Source organism: Protopterus annectens, chromosome 3.part0 (assembly GCF_019279795.1).
Source record: "Protopterus annectens isolate FY-2018-M chromosome 3.part0, PAN1.0, whole genome shotgun sequence".
NCBI classification, from domain to species: Eukaryota; Metazoa; Chordata; order Ceratodontiformes; family Protopteridae; genus Protopterus; species Protopterus annectens.
The window spans coordinates 1340871605-1340891508 of NC_056731.1; the positions used below are offsets into that span (position 1 = coordinate 1340871605).

At 42.5% G+C, this 19904-nt stretch overlaps 1 protein-coding gene across 1 annotated transcript in view; it reads left to right on the forward strand.

Annotated features, from left to right (window-relative positions):
* Positions 1-19904, forward strand: part of LOC122796738 (desmoglein-2-like) — a 1262885-nt gene that overhangs the window by 884935 nt on the left and 358046 nt on the right. Inside the window, exon 7 of the mRNA XM_044065447.1 lies at positions 1116-1250. Coding sequence (XP_043921382.1) covers positions 1116-1250 — 135 coding nt within the window. The remainder of the gene's footprint in view (positions 1-1115; positions 1251-19904) is intronic.

Here is a 19904-nt window from a genome sequence, read left to right on the forward strand (position 1 = left end):
TCTGTACCTTGACTATGGTGTATAGTATCCTGGGTTCGAACCTGGCCACTGCTTTTTATTTTTCATGACTGTCTAGACATGCTGAGGGGTGTGTCTGTGTAAAGGCAGTTTTGATACGGCTTGCTCAACGTTGCTCGTCGGTTAGCTTGTTTGCGTGGTGCACAGCTCCGCGCAAATGGGGTACGCTGATTTAAGCCTCATTTGGCTATCGGCACGCATATTATGCTCAGCTCAGTTAGGGGCACATAGATTTAGCGTGTTAGACCACTGCTCAGCTACGGGCACTCATTTTGCACCAGTTAAACCACTGCTCATCTACGGGCAGATGCACTCACTCTGTTAAACCGTAGCTCAGCTATGAGCACATCTGGCATTTTTTATTCTTTTGTTACCTCACATGTCTTCAATATAAATGGGCTATTTCATTACATTTTACATAAATTGTGGTTTTATGTGTACATATTTGTCAGGGACTTGTTTCCTGCTTATTTTGCAAAAAAAAAAAAATTGGTGTTGTGGGGGCTCGAACCATGACTGCCTGTTCTTTAGCCAACATCTCTACCACTACGCTATTGCTTCCTGGCTCATTTTGCATATTTAGTTCTTATATGCTTTCCCACTGACTGCTAACTGTAGCTGCGCTACGGGCACGCTTGCGCAAACGAGCACACTCACGGTTAAACATTTTTACAATTTAAAAAAAAATATAAAACATGTTTATTTATATGTTTTCTGTTCATAGTCTGTGGGGGCATGTGTTGTGTTCTGTTTATTCACATTTCCGTGGACTCTGTCGTGGGTGTTTACTTTGGGTACTTTTCCTCTTCTGGGGGCGTGTCTGCTTACAGGGCTCGGCCTACGGACACGCCCCCTACTGTCTTACACGGACCGTGTTGGCCTTAAGTGTGATTCAGCATGCTCTCATTAATATGCAGAGCATGCTGACATCACTCCGTTTAACTGCAGCCTCCGTGTATGAGTTATAACTCTTACACAGAGGCTTTGTGAATCCTTTTCAAAATGAAAAAAATGTTTGCAGTATAAAGTTCATCTGCCTTCTTATGCCTACACTTTGCACTATAATAATTATTATTATTATTATTATTTCAACTTAGGAATATGCAAACCATACTCTGATTGTGGAAGCGAAGGACTTGGATGGAGAGGAAGGTGGATTTTCTACAACAACGACTGTCTTTATTAAAGTATTGGATGTCAATGATCACTTTCCAAGACTCCAACATGATTCGGTAAGCTTTCAAATTTATTGTCAAGAGTACTAAAATATTCTGTTTACTTCAGCATAAATGGTATATAGCTCAGCAGACACTTATTTGTATTCATGAATATCCTCAATAGACATGCTCAGAGAATAACATCATTTCCATTATTACTTGAAACAAGTGTTGTTGTTGTTCTTTTGGCTTTTCCCAGTTAGGGGTCACCACAGCGGAACTCCAGTCTGCTAATAATTGGCAGTAGATTTTTACAGTGCCAGCTTGACGCCCAGCCTTCAACGAAGGCACGCCCATTCACACATGTCTTTCGAACGTGAGGACATGCAGACTCCACACAGAAGGCGCTCCAGCAACATCATTTCCATTATTACTTGAAACAAGTGTTGTTGTTGTTCTTTTGGCTTTTCCCAGTTAGGGGTCACCACAGCGGAACTCCAGTCTGCTAATAATTGGCAGTAGATTTTTACAGTGCCAGCTTGACGCCCAGCCTTCAACGAAGGCACGCCCATTCACACATGTCTTTCGAACGTGAGGAGGACATGCAGACTCCACACAGAAGGTGCTCCAGCCGAGAATTGAACGGGAGAACCTCTTGCTGTGAGGCGACAATGCTACCGCTACACCACCGCAGCTTATCAGTAGAGCATTAATTGATGAAAAGTATGTGCTCATAAACAGAAATGTAGAAATAATGTAATGTGCTGCTGCTGGTTAATGTGGACTCGGTTCTGTAAGTAACTTTGATTTAATTTTTAAACTGGAATCTTCATAGTAATTATTCTTACATGTAGTATTAAAATTTGAAACATTGTAGCTAATATCCATACTCTCATCACATAACAAGTTGCTCTAACAATTATGGTTGATGGTAACCTCAGTCTTCTTCTGTTGGATGCCACATTTTATTTTTCCTAAATGTGCCTACATATTACCTAATCTGTCATATGATCCTGAAATTTAAATTTGTATCATGTGCTACTTATATTTCTCCTAACTCCATGCCATTAAAAGTTGTTGATTTATTCAACAAACACAGGCATCTGACATATGTAGATTAACAACATCCTTTTGTTTGAGTGTGTCCTGCATTGCCTTTGGGAAAGTTTTGTGGTCTACTGATTCAATCGAGTTGGCCAAGACTGTCTTGTAGAAATAATCTCTATATTCATCAGGAACCTTCCACCAAAATGGGAACCAGGTCACACTAGAGAGTTTCATTACTAATAGGGAAAAGGGTGTAAGAATGCCAGCATCATGATTACCCGGTCTTAGTCAGATGTCTTGTGTTCTTCTTTACTGGAACAATGTTTTTGCTGGTTAAGGAGGGAATTATTTTTCATTAAGTTAATAACATTGAATGGATCTCTGATTACTCATGCAAATATGTCAACATTGTCCACTTTTATTTTATTTCTACCACGCCAACAATGAAGAAAATAACTACCTGCTTACTAAAAGTTGTATAAAATGAAGCAAATGCAGATGGAAAACTAGTATCCTAAAAGCTAATTTTAAGTTTAGGAAATATAGTTTATCAAAATGGTAACCTTTGGACTGCCCTGCCCTTATGTCCAATGTCTTCACCTTAGGAAGGCCTTTGGAAGAGGAAGCAATTAGTCAACAATCTTATTACTTCAGATGTGGGTAAAGGTATATCTAAAGACCCAGAAGATGTTCTTTTTTTTTAACTTTTAGATTGTCCATCACTGCCATCAAGGTTTTGCCTGGGGCCTACCCACTGCTCATGCTTGCCCATGGTTCCCAATATGAAGTAAGAAATAAATGACACACCTTGATGCTGTTGTACTGTGGGTAGGGGGAGGTTTGTAGTGCCCTATCTATTCAACTACCCTCTACATCTGACATTAGTGATACTACACTTGGTGACCTCAGATATTATCTGGAACCCGCATATTGATAATGCTACCCATCTAGTACCACTTCAGAGTAAGCAAGACATGACTTGCGGTCCCTGAGACTGCTAAAATGTGAGGTGGAAAAAGTCTGTAATGTCAAATATATTTATTCCTCATCACTATGTCTGATGTTACAGATGCCAAGATAGTTACAAAGGAAGCATATAGTTTCATTAGATGTCATAATGGTTGATCTATAAATATTGATTAATTTATTTCAAGAGGCTTGCTTGCTGACATATTGTTGATTGGGTTCAATATATCTGGTCGGCATATACTTTAGTATTCTGCTTAGTTTGATTTTATGTCTTTGAGAGGGTTTTACATTTTCTTTTATTTCTGTTGCTCAGTGTTTCAGTATTTGCAGATTTGTGAATTGCTTTATTACTCTGACTTTGCTTTAACTGACAGCAAGTGAGATGTTTCAGAGTTTGTGCCAGAATGTTAGTGCATTTGCACTTTCCCAGTATGTTATGTGAACAGAGGCTTAAATTATTTAAGTAAGGGTACGCAGAGGCTCCCCATAGTTGTATGACCACAGACAGTATAGTTAACTAATAGGTTATGGAGTTTCCCCATAGTTGTGTAAACATAAGGCTGGTATATTTAAGTAAGAGGGTATGTGGGAAATAAGGGGGTTTAACCCCTGCAAAAGCGTTTTTCTTTGTTATTTTTTTTTTCATTTTATTGTGCATAATCATATATTTCTGTTAGGGTTGTGTAGTTGATCTTTGTGTAATCAGTCATAAAAGGTAAAAATATTTCGTCACGGATATTTCATCTTGGATCCAGCAGCATATACCTGTGTTAACATACCTAATTCTCCATGTTTTACCCAGGCTGAGTTCCCTGACCAAGCCATGTGAGCACTGTGGTTGACTGGATAGTGCAATCCTGTCATGTTGACCTGAGGAAATAGTGTGATAACCATGTACAATACCAATCAGCACTTGTTTTGTGACCCTCAGATTAAGTAAGTCACTGTCACCAGCTACAAGAAGATTCTGACAGGAGATGAATTCCTTACTTAGATGATTGTCCACTCACTTGGTGCTTTTCTATTGCATGATGTACTACTTCATGTGCAAGCCGATATGTACCTTATACCATTAATCCTCCTTCTTTATAGGTAATTCCAACAATTTCCATTTCACAAATACCTTACTTAAAGCATCAAAAAATACTTTATTTAAACTGTGTAATATAAACAGCCTTAAAGAAGACTTTCTGAACCTCCTGCTTTCTTGTCTGCAGCTTTTATTGCTCAGCCTCTGATTGGCATCATTATCCATTTCCTTTCATTCAGCTTAGTTATTCCTGTCTTATAGGTGACCACTGCTGTACATCATGCCCACAAAAATCTGGCTGCTTCCTCTGCAGAAGATGTCAGAGGTAATGAAGCCACATCTCTACTTCCACCCTTTGAACAGCTCATAGAAAAGGAGCAAACAGCTTTGAGAATATGAACATATATACAGCAGGTGATGCTTTCACGCTACTAACCATACTGAGATGGCTTTAGATCAAAACAGCTGTCTTTTCTGTAACTGAAATTATAAAACATGGATAAAGACATATTACTGAAGATAAATTTGCAGATCCCAAAATATACTTTGATGGCATTAGTTAGTTCCTATTATAATAGCAGCTGCATGCCATTTACCTAGCAAAGGTTTTAGCTAAGTGAGTAAAAAAGATATATCTAATACATTACTTTCAGTGCATCCTAACAACACAACAATTTATCATTTCCAGACCTCATAACTCACATATTTTCCCCAAAATCTCCAGGAATGTGCCTTCAATCTACTTTTTTTTCTTCTCAGTTTATTATTTCTGTTATGTCTGATTTATTGCTTCTATATTTATACAGATTATTTTACATTCTTGTGATCAGCCACCCAGAAGGAGGTATACACAAACACATGCAGACATATGCGCACATGTATACACACACACACACACACACACACACACACACACACACACACACACACACACACACACACACACACACATGCTCGCGTATATATATTATTTATACAGACACAAAACACAGGATCATACCTAAAGGATTCCACTGGTGTCGGTATCTGGTTTTACTAATAAATACTGTGCCATCAACTTCAGTAAAACTATGCTCCTTATATCAACCTAGACACTAAAATTGTTTGCTCTAACTCTATATGTGCAATGAATACACCTCAGGCCAGCTCAGATTTAAACATCTTGGAGTCCCGTTTCATCAGGCTCTAGCCTTCAGCCATCATACTAAATCCCTGATTAAAATATGAAAACTAATCAAATGTCCACAAAAGGTGTAACAAGGCAATGCAAGACTCAACACAGATAATTTATACTTACGGTCTGCTATGAGTATGGGATCCCCCTCTTTAACCTAATCTCAGGTTGTAGCCTAAGTATTTTGAAAATCTACATCTGCAAATCATATTTTACAGGTCTACTTCCCTCTCTTGCCCCAGAGTTTCCCACTGCGAAATTTAATTAAAACTGGCATATGAACCAAACGTACCAAAGAAATAGTGATTCTGAATTTTATAAAACTAACAGTAAGCTCTTGATAAACAGCTTTTTCATTTCTTTGGTCACCTTAATGCTGAAGTTATTATCAGTAATATGAATTATTAATCATTCTGTCACATGCATGACAAGCCTGCATGATGTGTCATAAAAACTATCATTCTCCAAGCAATGATCAAGCCAAAGTTAAAATATGATGCACCTGCTAGCTGAAACATATGCCCCTTCATGTCTCCTTAATTATGTACATATCAGTTTCTCTGCACTTGTTGTGAGAGAAATATACCTTCTGAATAGGAAAGTCATCTTACTGTTAATGCAAGACAGTGCCAGAGAAACATTCAGTAAATCCTGAGTCAACACTATCCCCGGGATTCATGAAGCTTGCACCAGGCGCCGGAGTAGCATCGGCGATCTAGCGCCAAATATGGCCACCGAGCGATTCAGGTATGAGCTGTTTCCATGTGCACTACCAGCGTACGTCAGAGCTGCGCAGCTTCTGGCGCATGTGTGCTAATTACTTCATGCTCAGCAGTGTAGCATGCAAATGAAGGTATATAGCGATTCATGAAGTGGTGCAGGCATAGAGTAAGCATGAAGAAATGTAAACCAAAAAAATGGTTTAAATTTTTTCAAACATAAAATCGGAGCCATGAAAGTGAACCAAACTTACATATTATAATGTTAATATATGCCAGTGGCTAAATATATAGCCAATGGCATAAAAAAACATGCACAACACATAAAAAATAATATTTAATGTCATGACCACACTAACGCAAAGTAAAACCGCACTGCATCGGTGCGCAAATGGGATCACAAGGAAAATATATTTAGATGTCATAAAACTGCAATGTAACACAATTCATGAATTCCCCATAATAGTAAATGGCACGCATGCTACACCACAACCATGGTGCAAGGGATGCTAAGGGTCTGTGACAGTGTTCTGCATGGTATTTAGGAATTAGTAGTCAATGCCATGCAAATGAGTCAAGTAATACTGAATTGCAAATGCCCCGCCGGCGTAAGGATGTACCACATGGCATAGTGGTACAACACCGATGAGTGGCCTGGAGGTAAACATGACATCAGGAGAGGGGTGCGCCACTGTAGCTGTAAGCACATTGGAGCATTGTTAATCCAGGTTGCCTCTTGCTAAGCAAAGCCGCAGGATAGGGATGAGGAAGTAGCCATAGCTTTGCTTAGCTGAGAACACACAAGGTAACCAAAAGTGCATGTGAACATGGATGAAAACGTGCTCAAAACCCGGTAAACGGATGTGCACGGCGCGTACCACAGCTGAAACAGGAAGGATACGGGAAGACAATAAGGAAATGTTGCAGCATGGTAATTGGAGTACAAATGAGTAATTAACACCTAGGAACTCACAGTGGGCCATTGACAACAGCTAACAAGGCTGCTAGCAGCTATCTGCAGAACAGGAAAGGGGAGGTGCCATACAGCAAAGAAATGAGAACTGTCACAGCATAACAAAGCAAACTTGCAGAAGATTAGCTACATAACACATTTCCCAACACAATCCTGGGTTGTGAAAGTACAAAACAAGAAAGGCAGCAGCTGGATGCTGCCTGACAATGGGAGGGGAATCGGGTTGAAAAGTGAAGTAAAGGGCAATAGATGAATCATGGCAGCCAAGCGTAAGTCAACACCAAAGGCCCCACAATAGCAGTATCTGCTGTAAAACCAATAAATAAGATACCCCACAGCTGGAATTGCACATACACACCCAATTACACCAGCATCATCCATTGCACAATAGTATAAGGTGTGAAAGCCCCCCATACACACTTGTGTATTCCCAGACACTCTGCACCATTGGTGTATACAGACGGGGAACTTTTAATATGTACATATTAGGGGCTGCCATAGCTTTGATTCACCAGCATGTGTTGGAAACTGATGGTGGTGTGGAGGATGATGCTGACAACCATCTCAGGCACTGGAGGAGGAGAAGAGTGTTCAGACCCAGGCTAACCTACCAGGGGCAACATGATCTGGAGATAGTAGAGCATTACAGAGTAGACAGGGACACCATACAGCAACTTGTTGAGCTGTGCCAGCCATGCCTCAGAGCCAGAAGTAACAGAGGGGAAACCATCCCAGTGGACAAGAAGGTATGTGTAAGCTTGAGAATACTAGCCACAGGTACCTTCCAAAAGCCAACTGGGGATATCATGGGGATCTCCCAGGCATCAGCATCCAGGGTACTCCAACAGTTCCTGGATGCCATGTTACCACATCCCAATGAGCACATATACTTCCCCCGAACACAGGAGGAGTTGGCCAGCAATATGCATCTCTTCCACCGGGTGGCAGACTACCCGGAGGTAATGGGTGCAATAGACTGCATGCACATACATATCAAGTCACCACCCGGTGAGCAGGATAGGCACTACATAAACCGCAAGGGATAGCCCTCCATCAATTGCCAGGTCATGTGCAATGCCCAGGGCATTATCATAGATGTGTGTGCTGGCAGCCCTGGAAGCTATCATGACTTCCACATCTGGCATGCCTCACAGCTGTATCAGGTACTTGCCAGGGGGGACATCCCATATGGCCACCTGGTGGGGGATGCTGGCTATGCACTGGAAATGTGGATGATGACTCCCATCAGAAATGCACACACAGCCACGCATGAACGCCATAATGAGGCACACACAGAAACCAGAATCATCATAGAGTGTGTGTTTGGGATGCTGAAATCACGGTTCTGTGGCTTGGACATATCTGGTGGAGCCTTGCAGTACTCTCCAGGCACGTGTGCCCACATCTTCATAGTATGTGCCATGCTACACAATATGATCCTGCAGAAACAGCTGCAGCAGGGGCAGAATGGTGAAGGCCTTCACAGCCCACCACCATTGCCAAGGGACCCACAGGCACGGAGGGACTCAGACCACAAACACCCTGTGCCAGACCCAGTAGGCAGATGGAGGCGTGCCCAGTATGCCCATGCCTTGGTAAAGAGGGAACGTATAACACACACACTGACAATTTAGGCACTTATGGACAGACACCCTTCTCCACCTGCACACACAGCAAACATGGATGGCACACACACACGACCACCTGTAAATTGCCATGTATAGGTAGTCTAATGTGTGCATCCTACATAGGTAGCCCTCAACTATTATACACACAACTGCCATTGGCACAAGGTAAGTCAATACCTGAACAGTAAATTAAGCTATCAGCATGTGTCCATACTGTATGTATAGGTTCATAGATACATAGGTAGGTACATGCCTAAGTGCCCGAGGCCACTCATAAGCATAGCCAAAAAGTGTCGGCTGTTGCCACCCCATTGATTAACTAACTGTCCCTCTGTGAAGCAAAGCCAATTGCGAGATCCCTGGGGTGTATCCACTGTTCCCCACCCACTCTGCAAGGATACACTGGAGTATTAGTGAGGGGTTTTGTATAATGTAATCAGGGATGTAGTTCCAAATAATGGGGAGTATCCATGACAGGAATCTTCTCAGATGAGTTACATGTTACATAGTATACCTTAACCACAGCTTGCATACATAGGTAGTATTCCACAGAATAATAAACATGTGGAACACACAACCACTGAAATGTGCGTTAATCACCCTTGCACTACCAGTGCCTGCTCTGAGAGGTAAAATACCACTGCCAGGATTAGAACACACAACCATGCACACAATCTTCACAATAACATGCCACTAAGCTACCTGAGATGTACCAATGGCAGTTGTGTATACTGACAGGTTAAAACACAAAAGGTAGGAATGTGTGGAAATAGGACAAACCAGCATGTACCCAATGAAAGGTGTATATTATATATATATATATATATATATATATATATATATATATATATATATATATAGATATATTTAGAAATATATATATATATATCTATATATATATATATATATATATATATATATATATATATATATATATATATATATATATATGTATATATACATCAACACATATATATATATATATATATATATATATATATACATAGAGAGAGAGAGAAGGGGGGGAAGAGATATATGTCAATATATGGGGATATACATATATATGTAGATACATAGATATGTTAACAACATCTACATAACCATGGAGGTACATATAAATGGGATACCTACCACATACCGACTGCTTGACATACCGACGAGCGTAATCATGAGGCTTAAAGTCCGAAAGAACACAGTACTGAAACACCAGAAGCACGAGGTTTAAAATCACAATGTTAAGGGACAGTTAGTCAGTACTTCTGGTGTTGCGGTTCAGGTAGGTTACTTTGTGTAAGTGTGTGTGTTAAGTGTCTGTTCTGAGTGTGGTGTGTGTTCCTGGGGGACTGTAATGTGTAGGTGTGGGTTAGCTTTGTGCTTCTGTTTGTGTGATCTAGGAGGTAGAATATTAAAGTAGGGGGGTATGGGGGGTGCAGACACCCACATGGGGGGTGTAGGGGGGCTTGCCCACCTGCTCATATGTAGTGTAGGATGGTTTGTTTGGATGTGGTGGGTAGCAGTGTGTCTGTGTATGCGTGTATGTGTGTTCCATGTTCATGTTATTTTCGCCAGTAACTGTCGCTGCTGGTAATGTGGAGTATGGGAGTCTGGGCCCAGTACTGTGGGTGTCGGAATTGTGTGGTTTCGGGATTCCATAGGTATCCCGTATACAGCGGTTGAAGTGTTCATATATGAGTATAACATGGACCTTAGCAATCACACATTCCGCCACAACCAACCTTTATGAACAAAGGATATCCAGAGTGTATGCCTATACACTATTACAAATATGTGCTATGGACATGAGCCAGTGATAGGGTTACCACCTGTCCCACTTTGCAAGGGACAGTCCCTCCTTGGGCAGTTGTGTCCTGACCAAATATATCAAACGTGGCAAATGTCCTGAGATTGTAGGACATAATTATGTCCCATATCGAATGTAATAGTTGCATACAATAGTTCTTTCTGTATCTAAAATACCTACATGTTACAAGAAACAGGATAAGCAACTAAACTGCTACAAGAACAAGCTTATATTTAGTCAAGAAAGGAAAGTTCTATCCCTTGTACTGACCGTGGGTGTATGTCGGCCTGTAAAATCTGATATGTGTCCCGAAAATGTCCCACTATGGCCATATGAAAAGGTGGCAACCCTAGCCAAAGAAGGTCAGTCACCAACACAACTCCAATGACTGCAAATACCTATGACAGAAATACACAGCTTTCATGTAGCAACACTTTATTACATTCCAATGTATTGCCAAAAGGATTCAAGGACTAACATCACCTGCATGCTATACAGGAACCACTTAACAGTGCCTTAATGAATCAGCCTGCAATTACCATAGAATACTATCCACTAAAGGATAGGTGTTCAAATATGGAAGGAACCCTCATGCACATATCGATTATGTATAAAAGCAGTTTCTACACACCTGCATCTGCTATGTACACCCACCAACATCACCCCCACACCCAAACAAATTACAATACAAACTGTAATAACATCACAAATCATTCACTCACTGTATGATATCTGCAGAAGCCTTAACATATCTTGTCAGAGACACACTAACATGGTCCTATGTGAAATAGTTGATGTTATACAATGGAACAGCTTCTGATGATACAGGGTTTGTTTGCACTAATCCTGTTTCAGATGGTTGTGTGTACACCGGGAAGTGTTACCAGTTACTGAGTAACAGCACACTATGATACACATGTACACCAAATCAAGGATGTCTGATGAGCACACTGTAAACCACATAACAGTTCATGCATAGCCATACAGCCTTGAGCTGCCCAAACATCCTTGCCACACTGAAACATCTGCAGATGTATCAGGTACAAACAAACCATGCATAAGTAGCAATGTTCTGAAATATAACAGCTGTACTCACATGTAGAACATCATCTAGCCATTACACACAATCCATGGGAATCATGAAGTTAATATATCTCTGTCTGTCTCCATATAGCTGTTGAAATACATCACAAACAACACATCCAGGCTGTCTTCTTCAAAAGTAAGGCAAACGGACAACGCCCAAGTGGAGTACTCAGTTATACACCACTGTTGCCATGGTATCGGCTAATGGAGTAGCTGCACAGCTGATGTGCGTCTAATTAACTATTTTGGAACACCAATTGGTGGTCAGGATAGCACATGTTACCGATATTTAACTAGAAAAGGATGGCTTATCACACATTCAAACCATCTGTATATACCAGCAGAACGTTACAAAGAAGATTGAAACACAAACTGAAAAGGATTGAATCAACAGTCAACGACACCTCGGGTTACTAATAAGGTATGTAGAACAGTCAGTATGTCTATGTATTTAGTACTTGTTCTGTAATATTTAAAGTGCACGCAATCCATATAGTGGAAACAGTTATCTTGTAGGGATGTATTGTTGAGTATAGGAACGCTTGTAGTATTTATGTGTGTACTGCTGTAGGTCACAAGGCAAACACCGTGTACACCACAAGGGATGCTATATAAGGGCTTTGAACACAAATATTCCTCACCAGCCACTGTCAGTGGCAGAGCTGGTCCAACAAGTATGTGTTATAACAGGGGATAGTATATGTTGATATATTGTAACAGTAGCCATATGTATGGGTGTATTACTGAGAATAACATGTTGAATGTTGGCCCACTGTGCAATTATGATTTGCATTGTGGGATATTGTTCCAATAACTGTGTAATGTACAGTATTGTAGGCAGATATGTATTACAAGTTACATAGCATTGCTGTTATGTTAGGCAAACATTAGTTATGTCTATTGGCATTTACAATACACAATAACAGGATACATATGACTTGTAGTCACCCGGCAGTTTATCAGCATGATAGCAAAGTAAAATGGAAGAGCTAGTTATCTATCCGTGCACATAAGACATGTAATAAGTGCAAAGGTAGGTACTAGGCTGTCTTACCAAGGGTATTTATAAGCCTAGCTAGAGTGTGTTGGCTTTTGCCATCCCCATAGGTTAGTTCCCTGTGCCTCTGAATGGCAGAGCCATTAATTCCCTCTGCCTCTGTCCAGCAGAGCCATTGCAGTGATCCCTGGGGTACATGTCTGTCTCCCATCCACGCGTCAAGGTTTCCCTTGAAGAGTGCTAGTGAGGGGCCCTACCTGGTGTACATTGGAATCATGTTCCAACGCATGGGGAGTCTCCGGGTCAGGAAGCTATCTGTCCAGCACATCCTAGTCATCATTGTGGTTAGGTGTATATCCCTAGAGCATGTGGCTCTCAGGGGCCTCTGTTTAGGTGGAGTATATCCAGCAATACTGGATTGGACATGGGCCTTGTATGTCAAGCAGACATCACCTGTGAGTATGCGGTATGCAACTGAATACAGCTGGAGTTTCTTAGGTTGGGCTGCATAGGTCATTTTTTTGAGGTCAGTAATCCTCTTGGTGTGGTACTATTGTGGTATTCCAAGCTGTTCCAGTTGTCTTGTAAGGTATATCCCAAATGGGGTGTTGTATCCTTTAATGGGTCTAATAAGTCATGAGTAGAGAGGCACAATGGCCTCCTTTGTTCTGGATGCGAACCCATTAGAGATCAGGGGGGCCACGTAGAAGGATATTCTAACCACCTTGTCATTATGGGTATTGAAGTAGAGATTGCTATCTACTGGAGTTTCCAGATCCCTTATTACCTTTTCTGCATGTAGGGGACTAGCAAATATGTGGTAGTCCGCAGGTAATTAGTTATATCCAAAGGGGATGACTATGCACTTTTTGGCATTCAGCTTGAGGCCATGATATTGATACCAGGTATCCGTCTCACTGCGACCCTTCCGGAGGGTGCCTGTAACAGCTGGGGAAACAATTATGTCCCCTAGTTTGCAGTCATCTGCAAACCATTTCAGCCAAAGCCCTCCTGTGCTTGCCTGTACGTCAGAGAATTATATACCGAACATGAGGGGTCCTAGGACTGAGCCTTGGGGGACGCCACTTATAACTGGTATACCGTCAGAGCTAGGGTATGCAACTCCCAATGTGTGGGTTCTGTCCGTGAGCCACTTTGCAAACCATCACATGACATTGGGGTTAATGTTCAGGTGGATGGGTATGTCGATAATACCAGAATGAGGAATGGTGTTGAAAGCCTTTGAGAGATCTAGGTAGGCTGTGTGGACCTCCTTACCCTCATCTAATGGCTTGGTAACTGTCTCTAAGAAGTCCACCAGGTTTAGGAGGCATGGTCTGCCCTTAACAAAGCCAAACTGGGAGGGGTCAAAGGTTTGGAGGTACCCAATGTCTCTGTGACTGAGATCCATGATGATGTGCTCCACAGCCTTGCAGACCAGGCTAGTCAGGCCTATAAGGCAATAGGTCCCGTGGTCTGTTGTGGCGCCACGTTTGTGGAGTGGGATAACTGTTGCTGTGCACCATTCAGGGGGCACAAAGCCTGATGTGAGGCTATTATTGAACATGGTGCATAGGTGGGGAGCCAGTGCATACTAAAGTTCGTGTAAAACACAGCCTGGGATGTTGTTCGGTCCCATGGATGCTGTGATATTGGCTTTAGAGTGTGCAGCTTTTACCTGTGTAGTTGTGAGTACAGGGACTCTGCACTCTTCCTGTATAGATATGGGCCCTTTAAGAGGTGAGAGGGGGGAAAGGTAGCACTCAACCTATCTGCCAGGATGTTGGCAATATCAGCTGGTTCAGTAATGTTCGTGCCTTTGTGCTGTAACTCAGAGCAGATCTGGGTGTTAACATTGAGATATTTGACATTGCTATAGAATGCTTTGTGGTTGTTGTTGGAATTAGTGGCGGTTTTGTTTTCGTAGCTAGCTTTGGAGGATCTTATAAGAGATCTCAACTTCTTACTGAGGCTGACCAGGGAGCCCCTCCACGCATAGGATTGTACTCTGTTTTGCAACAGTGTCTTCCTCCTGTTATACAGTTTGTTTATGGCAAGGGACCACCAGATTGGCATTCTTAATTAGGAGTATAGCATCTTGGTTCTGTTTGGGATAACATGATCCACGCACTTGTGTAAGTGCTTACAGAGTGCATTTGTGTAGGATTCAGCAGTTGTAACAGTATTGTCCATCTGCGTGGGTGTCATGACGTTCACCATGTCTGACTTAAGAAGCATGAAGTTGGCTTTGTAGACATATTATACTGTGGTTCCCTTAATGGGGGATGGGGGCGGGATGTGGATATCAACGTTGTTCAGCTCATGGTCTGATCGGACCAGGGAGGAGTTGAATTCAGGTGTGGAACCCTGGCCACTCATGTTGGTAATGCCTAGGTCTAGGATATTGTTGCCCCTGCTGGGTGTGTGGATATGTTGATCAAGGGCATTGGAGTTCATGAATTCCAGAAAGCGTTGAGCTAATGAGTTGGTACAATAGTAGTTTTCTCAGTTAATGGTGGGGTAGATTCAATGAGACTATGTGATGAGTGTGGTGTGGTGCGAATGTTTACCTTCTCCACATGACTGTCAGGGTTAGGCTTGGTTGAAGAGAGCTTTACCTCCAGTTTGGCTAGATAAGTGCATCTCTCACAGGTTGTAGTGTTGGCTGGTAGGTGGAGAGGGTTGTCTGTGTACATGAGGCAATGTCTACATTGCCTCAAGATGTCCAGATTCATAATATAGACAGGAGAGAACACTGGCAGCTGACCCTTGGACATGCCTGAATATAAAACTAATTTCCCCTAGATAAGTGAGGAAAGTGAGTACAAGAGCTATTTTACTCTAAGCAAGTGAGAAAAGTATGTACAAAATCTGTTTACCTCAAGGTAATGAGGAAGATTGAGTGCTATAGTAATTAGTAGCTTACGTAGTGCTTACAAGTTCTGAACAAGTGCTGAGCATGAATAAGCAATCCAGATAGGGTCTTGGACAACATAAACACACTGCCTCCCCAAAACAGGCACACAATCATATATCCATGTACACCACAGAGCCCCTGTACCCACACCTATGAAGGTACAAGCTGCACTCAGGCTGCATAGGACCTGTCCACATCACAGGTTGTATCATACACATATGGCAAAACAAGTTGCTTTCCATGTACATATCATGTAAAACATAGCTCCATGTCAGGCTGTGTACACATTGAATGGTGCACACCAACAGGTATCACAACCCACAAAGGGGGAGACACCACTGATAATGGGAAGTACTGCACTACTACCCTGCTGAGTCTGGTCTGAAAGGCCATGAACCTTGATCAAACTATTTGATGTCAGCAGTACAGATATAGATGACAGTAAGGTTGATGTCACACTGCATATCATAACCTTGCCAGGTCATAGGACATCATCACCCATACTGTGTTCCACCTACACTCTGTATACTAGATGTACATTCCTATGTCACAGGTGTGTTTTGCAATGGGACTGCTGGCAGAACCAACACTACAGAAGGTGTCTGAATAATACATGCTCATCGCACCAGTGCCAGCTACAGTAAGACAGGGTTAATTAATTGTATTCCCCCTCATTGTAGTGCATAGCATACAGACAAACAGAAGGCATCTGCCTATTGATGTATGCGAATGACTATGACCTAGGAGCAATAGCCGACTCAAGAGTGTTGTGGACAACATACAGAAGTGGCTTTGTGGGTGAGGTGCATGTGACATATCGCCACAGTCTGACAGCTACATATTGCATTGTCACCCCTATGTTAATAACTCTGTACCCATGAACTACCACCTAGACAGCGGTCAACATAATGGACACTGTGTGTAAGGGATGCAGCTGGACAGTTGTTTTTCCTGTGATAGCTACATCACCACACCTGTCAGGTAGTCATATGTGGCAACCCTAATCATGACAGAGTGCCATCCATGAATATAGAGATCATTGTCCAGCCATACACAAAACTCAAGTGATCCATATCAGATCACATATTTCCTTTAAGGGGTATTGGCCATGTGCAGATGGCCTACACCAGCCTTCCCATTCCCAATCTCCACTATGTAACATGATGCATACCCTGAATAAATCCATGTCCAACCCGTGATGTTGGACATGCTACACGTACACATCCTGATCTCAAACACATACTTCATGGACATCCACCTTCCTAGTGCTAGGATCACCACATGCTGGACAGATCCTTGTACCATACACCTGACATAGTCCTGCCATACTATGCATTCCTGTCTGTCAAAGCTGCATGTCGCTCCTCTCTCAGACATGGTGTGATGACCGCATGGTAAATGTATCATTAACCCTGTGGATCAGTAATGTGGCACTGCTCCACCTGGCCCCAAAGACCAGCCTGTTAGCTACAGCCAGGTAACCTTTCATCCTAGATTCATACATGGCCCATGGCATATAGCCTACTAGTTGGCTTTGACTGTACAGGCTATAGTTGATATCCGTCCCTGCAAATACCATCTGGCTAGTCAGTGTCCCATGTGTATTACATGTGCAACACAGGTGATACATGGCAGGATGTTGAATTGCTGTACAGTGCCATGTAGATGTATATGGCAGAACACATACATGCAAAACTTTACGTGAGCAAGTTTGCAGGGTCACAGGTCATGTCTGTTAAGGCAGTGTAAGTCTTTATATGTGACATGTACACAGCATCAAGGTTGACTGCATTAATGTGGACACATCCAGCCATGTGCTAATAGGTAGGAACATCAGTACAGGCAAACAGACATGCCCACATCAAGACAGCATCCACATGGAGTCTGAGCAATGTAATCAGGTGACACACACACATATATGGTGATAATATCCACTCACCATTGAGTGTCACATGTGTGTGACACAAACATGTCAGTAGTGTCAGTGTCATGTAGATTTGCAAATACAACTATTTAATCGTAATAAATGCGATACACATGCATGTTCAGCTGTAGCTCTGTATGTCTCTGTGAGTTACTGTGACCTGTCTCCATCATTATGTCTTCCAGGTATGCCACGTGCAAGGCTACCCCCTTATACCCACTTGGAGGATGAGGCCCTCATCCCATACTTACATGACAATCATGATATCCTTCAGCCATGTGCCACAGGATGCAGAGCAGCGGGATGCCCTGTGGATGGAACTTCGCAAAAGGGTTAATGATGTGGGTGGCCACAACCGCACATACCAGCAGGTGCGCAGACACTGTACAGACCTCATTAGATGGGCGAAACAGCATGCAAATGCAATCGCCAGGGAACAAGGTGCAACAGGTGGTGGACCACCAACCCAGCCCCCACTCACACGTACCGAGGAGCTACTGGCCAACCTGGGGACACCTGCAGAACAACATCCACAAGCCTTAGCTGATATTGTGGAGGTGGGTGTCTCTCAACCACTGAGCCTGGATTTGCCTGGTAAGTCAGTACTGCACCTATAACAACTATATTCCATATAGTTGCATGTGTCACTGTACAATATGTAATGTAACATCATATGCAAGGCATGTATACACACATGCTGCATACTATAGTATGCTACTCTGTGTATGCACACATGTGCATACACCATAGTATAGTCTAATGTACTGGTGTATGTGTTAACATGCACATTGCACCCGGTAGCCATCATACAGGCATGGATAATGCTCATACTGCTGTGTTACTCCTATTTAGGTACCTCTGGCATTCCACTGCAACAGCAGCCCATTGCAGGTGAGACCATTATTATTTATCATGCATCATAATGCACAGATCTATCTGCCATGTGACCATTTACAACATGTACACATAATGTATGGTCCTGTCACAATATTCAGGTCGGACCTGCAATGCATCACAATGCCTACCCATGTGCAACACTTGCATACTATGTGAATCACCTCGCCGACATGAATCTTCACAAACTGTCATTGCCAGATGTGTGGACAGCTGTGCATACAATGGTGGAGGTGCCGTTCACTGTAGGGTCATGTACTACGGATCAGAACTACACATGTGGGGAATACAAACAGTACTACACAGTGGGCTGGAGTATGGTCAGCCCACAGGATTCACTGGTGTGGATCATAGCCCTGCTATGAATGTCACACAATGTGATGTGCTATCTTGACACGTCCATGACATCTAGTGGCCTGGCTGCAACACTGCCTAACTAACCTGAAAACATATCCCACATACCACCCTTTGTCTGCATAACCCTGTCTTCAGTGGAGCATATGACATCTGTGGGTGTATGTCATATGGGACAACACAGACATGTGAAATAGACATCCGTCACAATAATTTGGCCAACACATGTACACATATGGCCATGGAGAATGGCCAGAGACATGAAGCAACACACACAGTAGATGTGATGTGCTTGTGTGTACACACTGTCATACAATGGCTACACACGGTCCAACTATAGCTTTGTGTAATGGTTATATTGTAGATGTGGAACACTAGACATCCTATAGGCCTGTGCACATCTTGTGTAGGTATGACATCAATCCACCACATAAGATGTGTTGAAAATCTTGAGGGTGTCAGAACATGACAGCAGTCACCTGTACAGTATCCATATCAGCCCACAGATACAGTACATTCCCCTTGCTGGTGTCAGACATCAATGTCATACTTGCTCCTCATGTGTGTGTGTGTGTGTGTGTGTGTGTGTGTGTGTGTGTGTGTGTGTGTGTGTGTGTATGGTACACAGATGTCATGTGGGAATTGGTGTACAGATGTGTTCGCCATGTCTGGCCATAGTTGTCAGGCAGCAGCAATATGGTTGCAGATGTGCAGGGGTGTCATCCGTATACCCTTCAGTGACCTGTGTCACACATTCCACATCATGGTTTAGTGTGTATACACCTCAGTGATGTGGGTCACATTCCACAGTATATATGTATTGTATCTGAACACAGTCATGGCTATGAACTGTGTCTGTAGCTCACACCGTATAGCAATAGAGATGCCTCATGATTCCATGCAATGGCCATGCACATCAGCTAAATGTGCAGTATATCTGTAGGGTGGACAGACAACACTACATTGGGACACCATTACCCCACTGTATATTTGACAGGACACCATTGTGTTAAACATGTATGCATGTCAATGCACATGTCAGCAGATCACATGTCATACTACATGTGATTGTCAATGTCATATGCCACACATCAGGCAGGTGTACTGTTAACCTGTGCTGGTCTACATGGTGTAACACAGGGATGTATGCTAACTACTACTATGATTGTGTAATTTGCATGCCATCTGCTATGACACATGCATGCTGTTGTGTGCA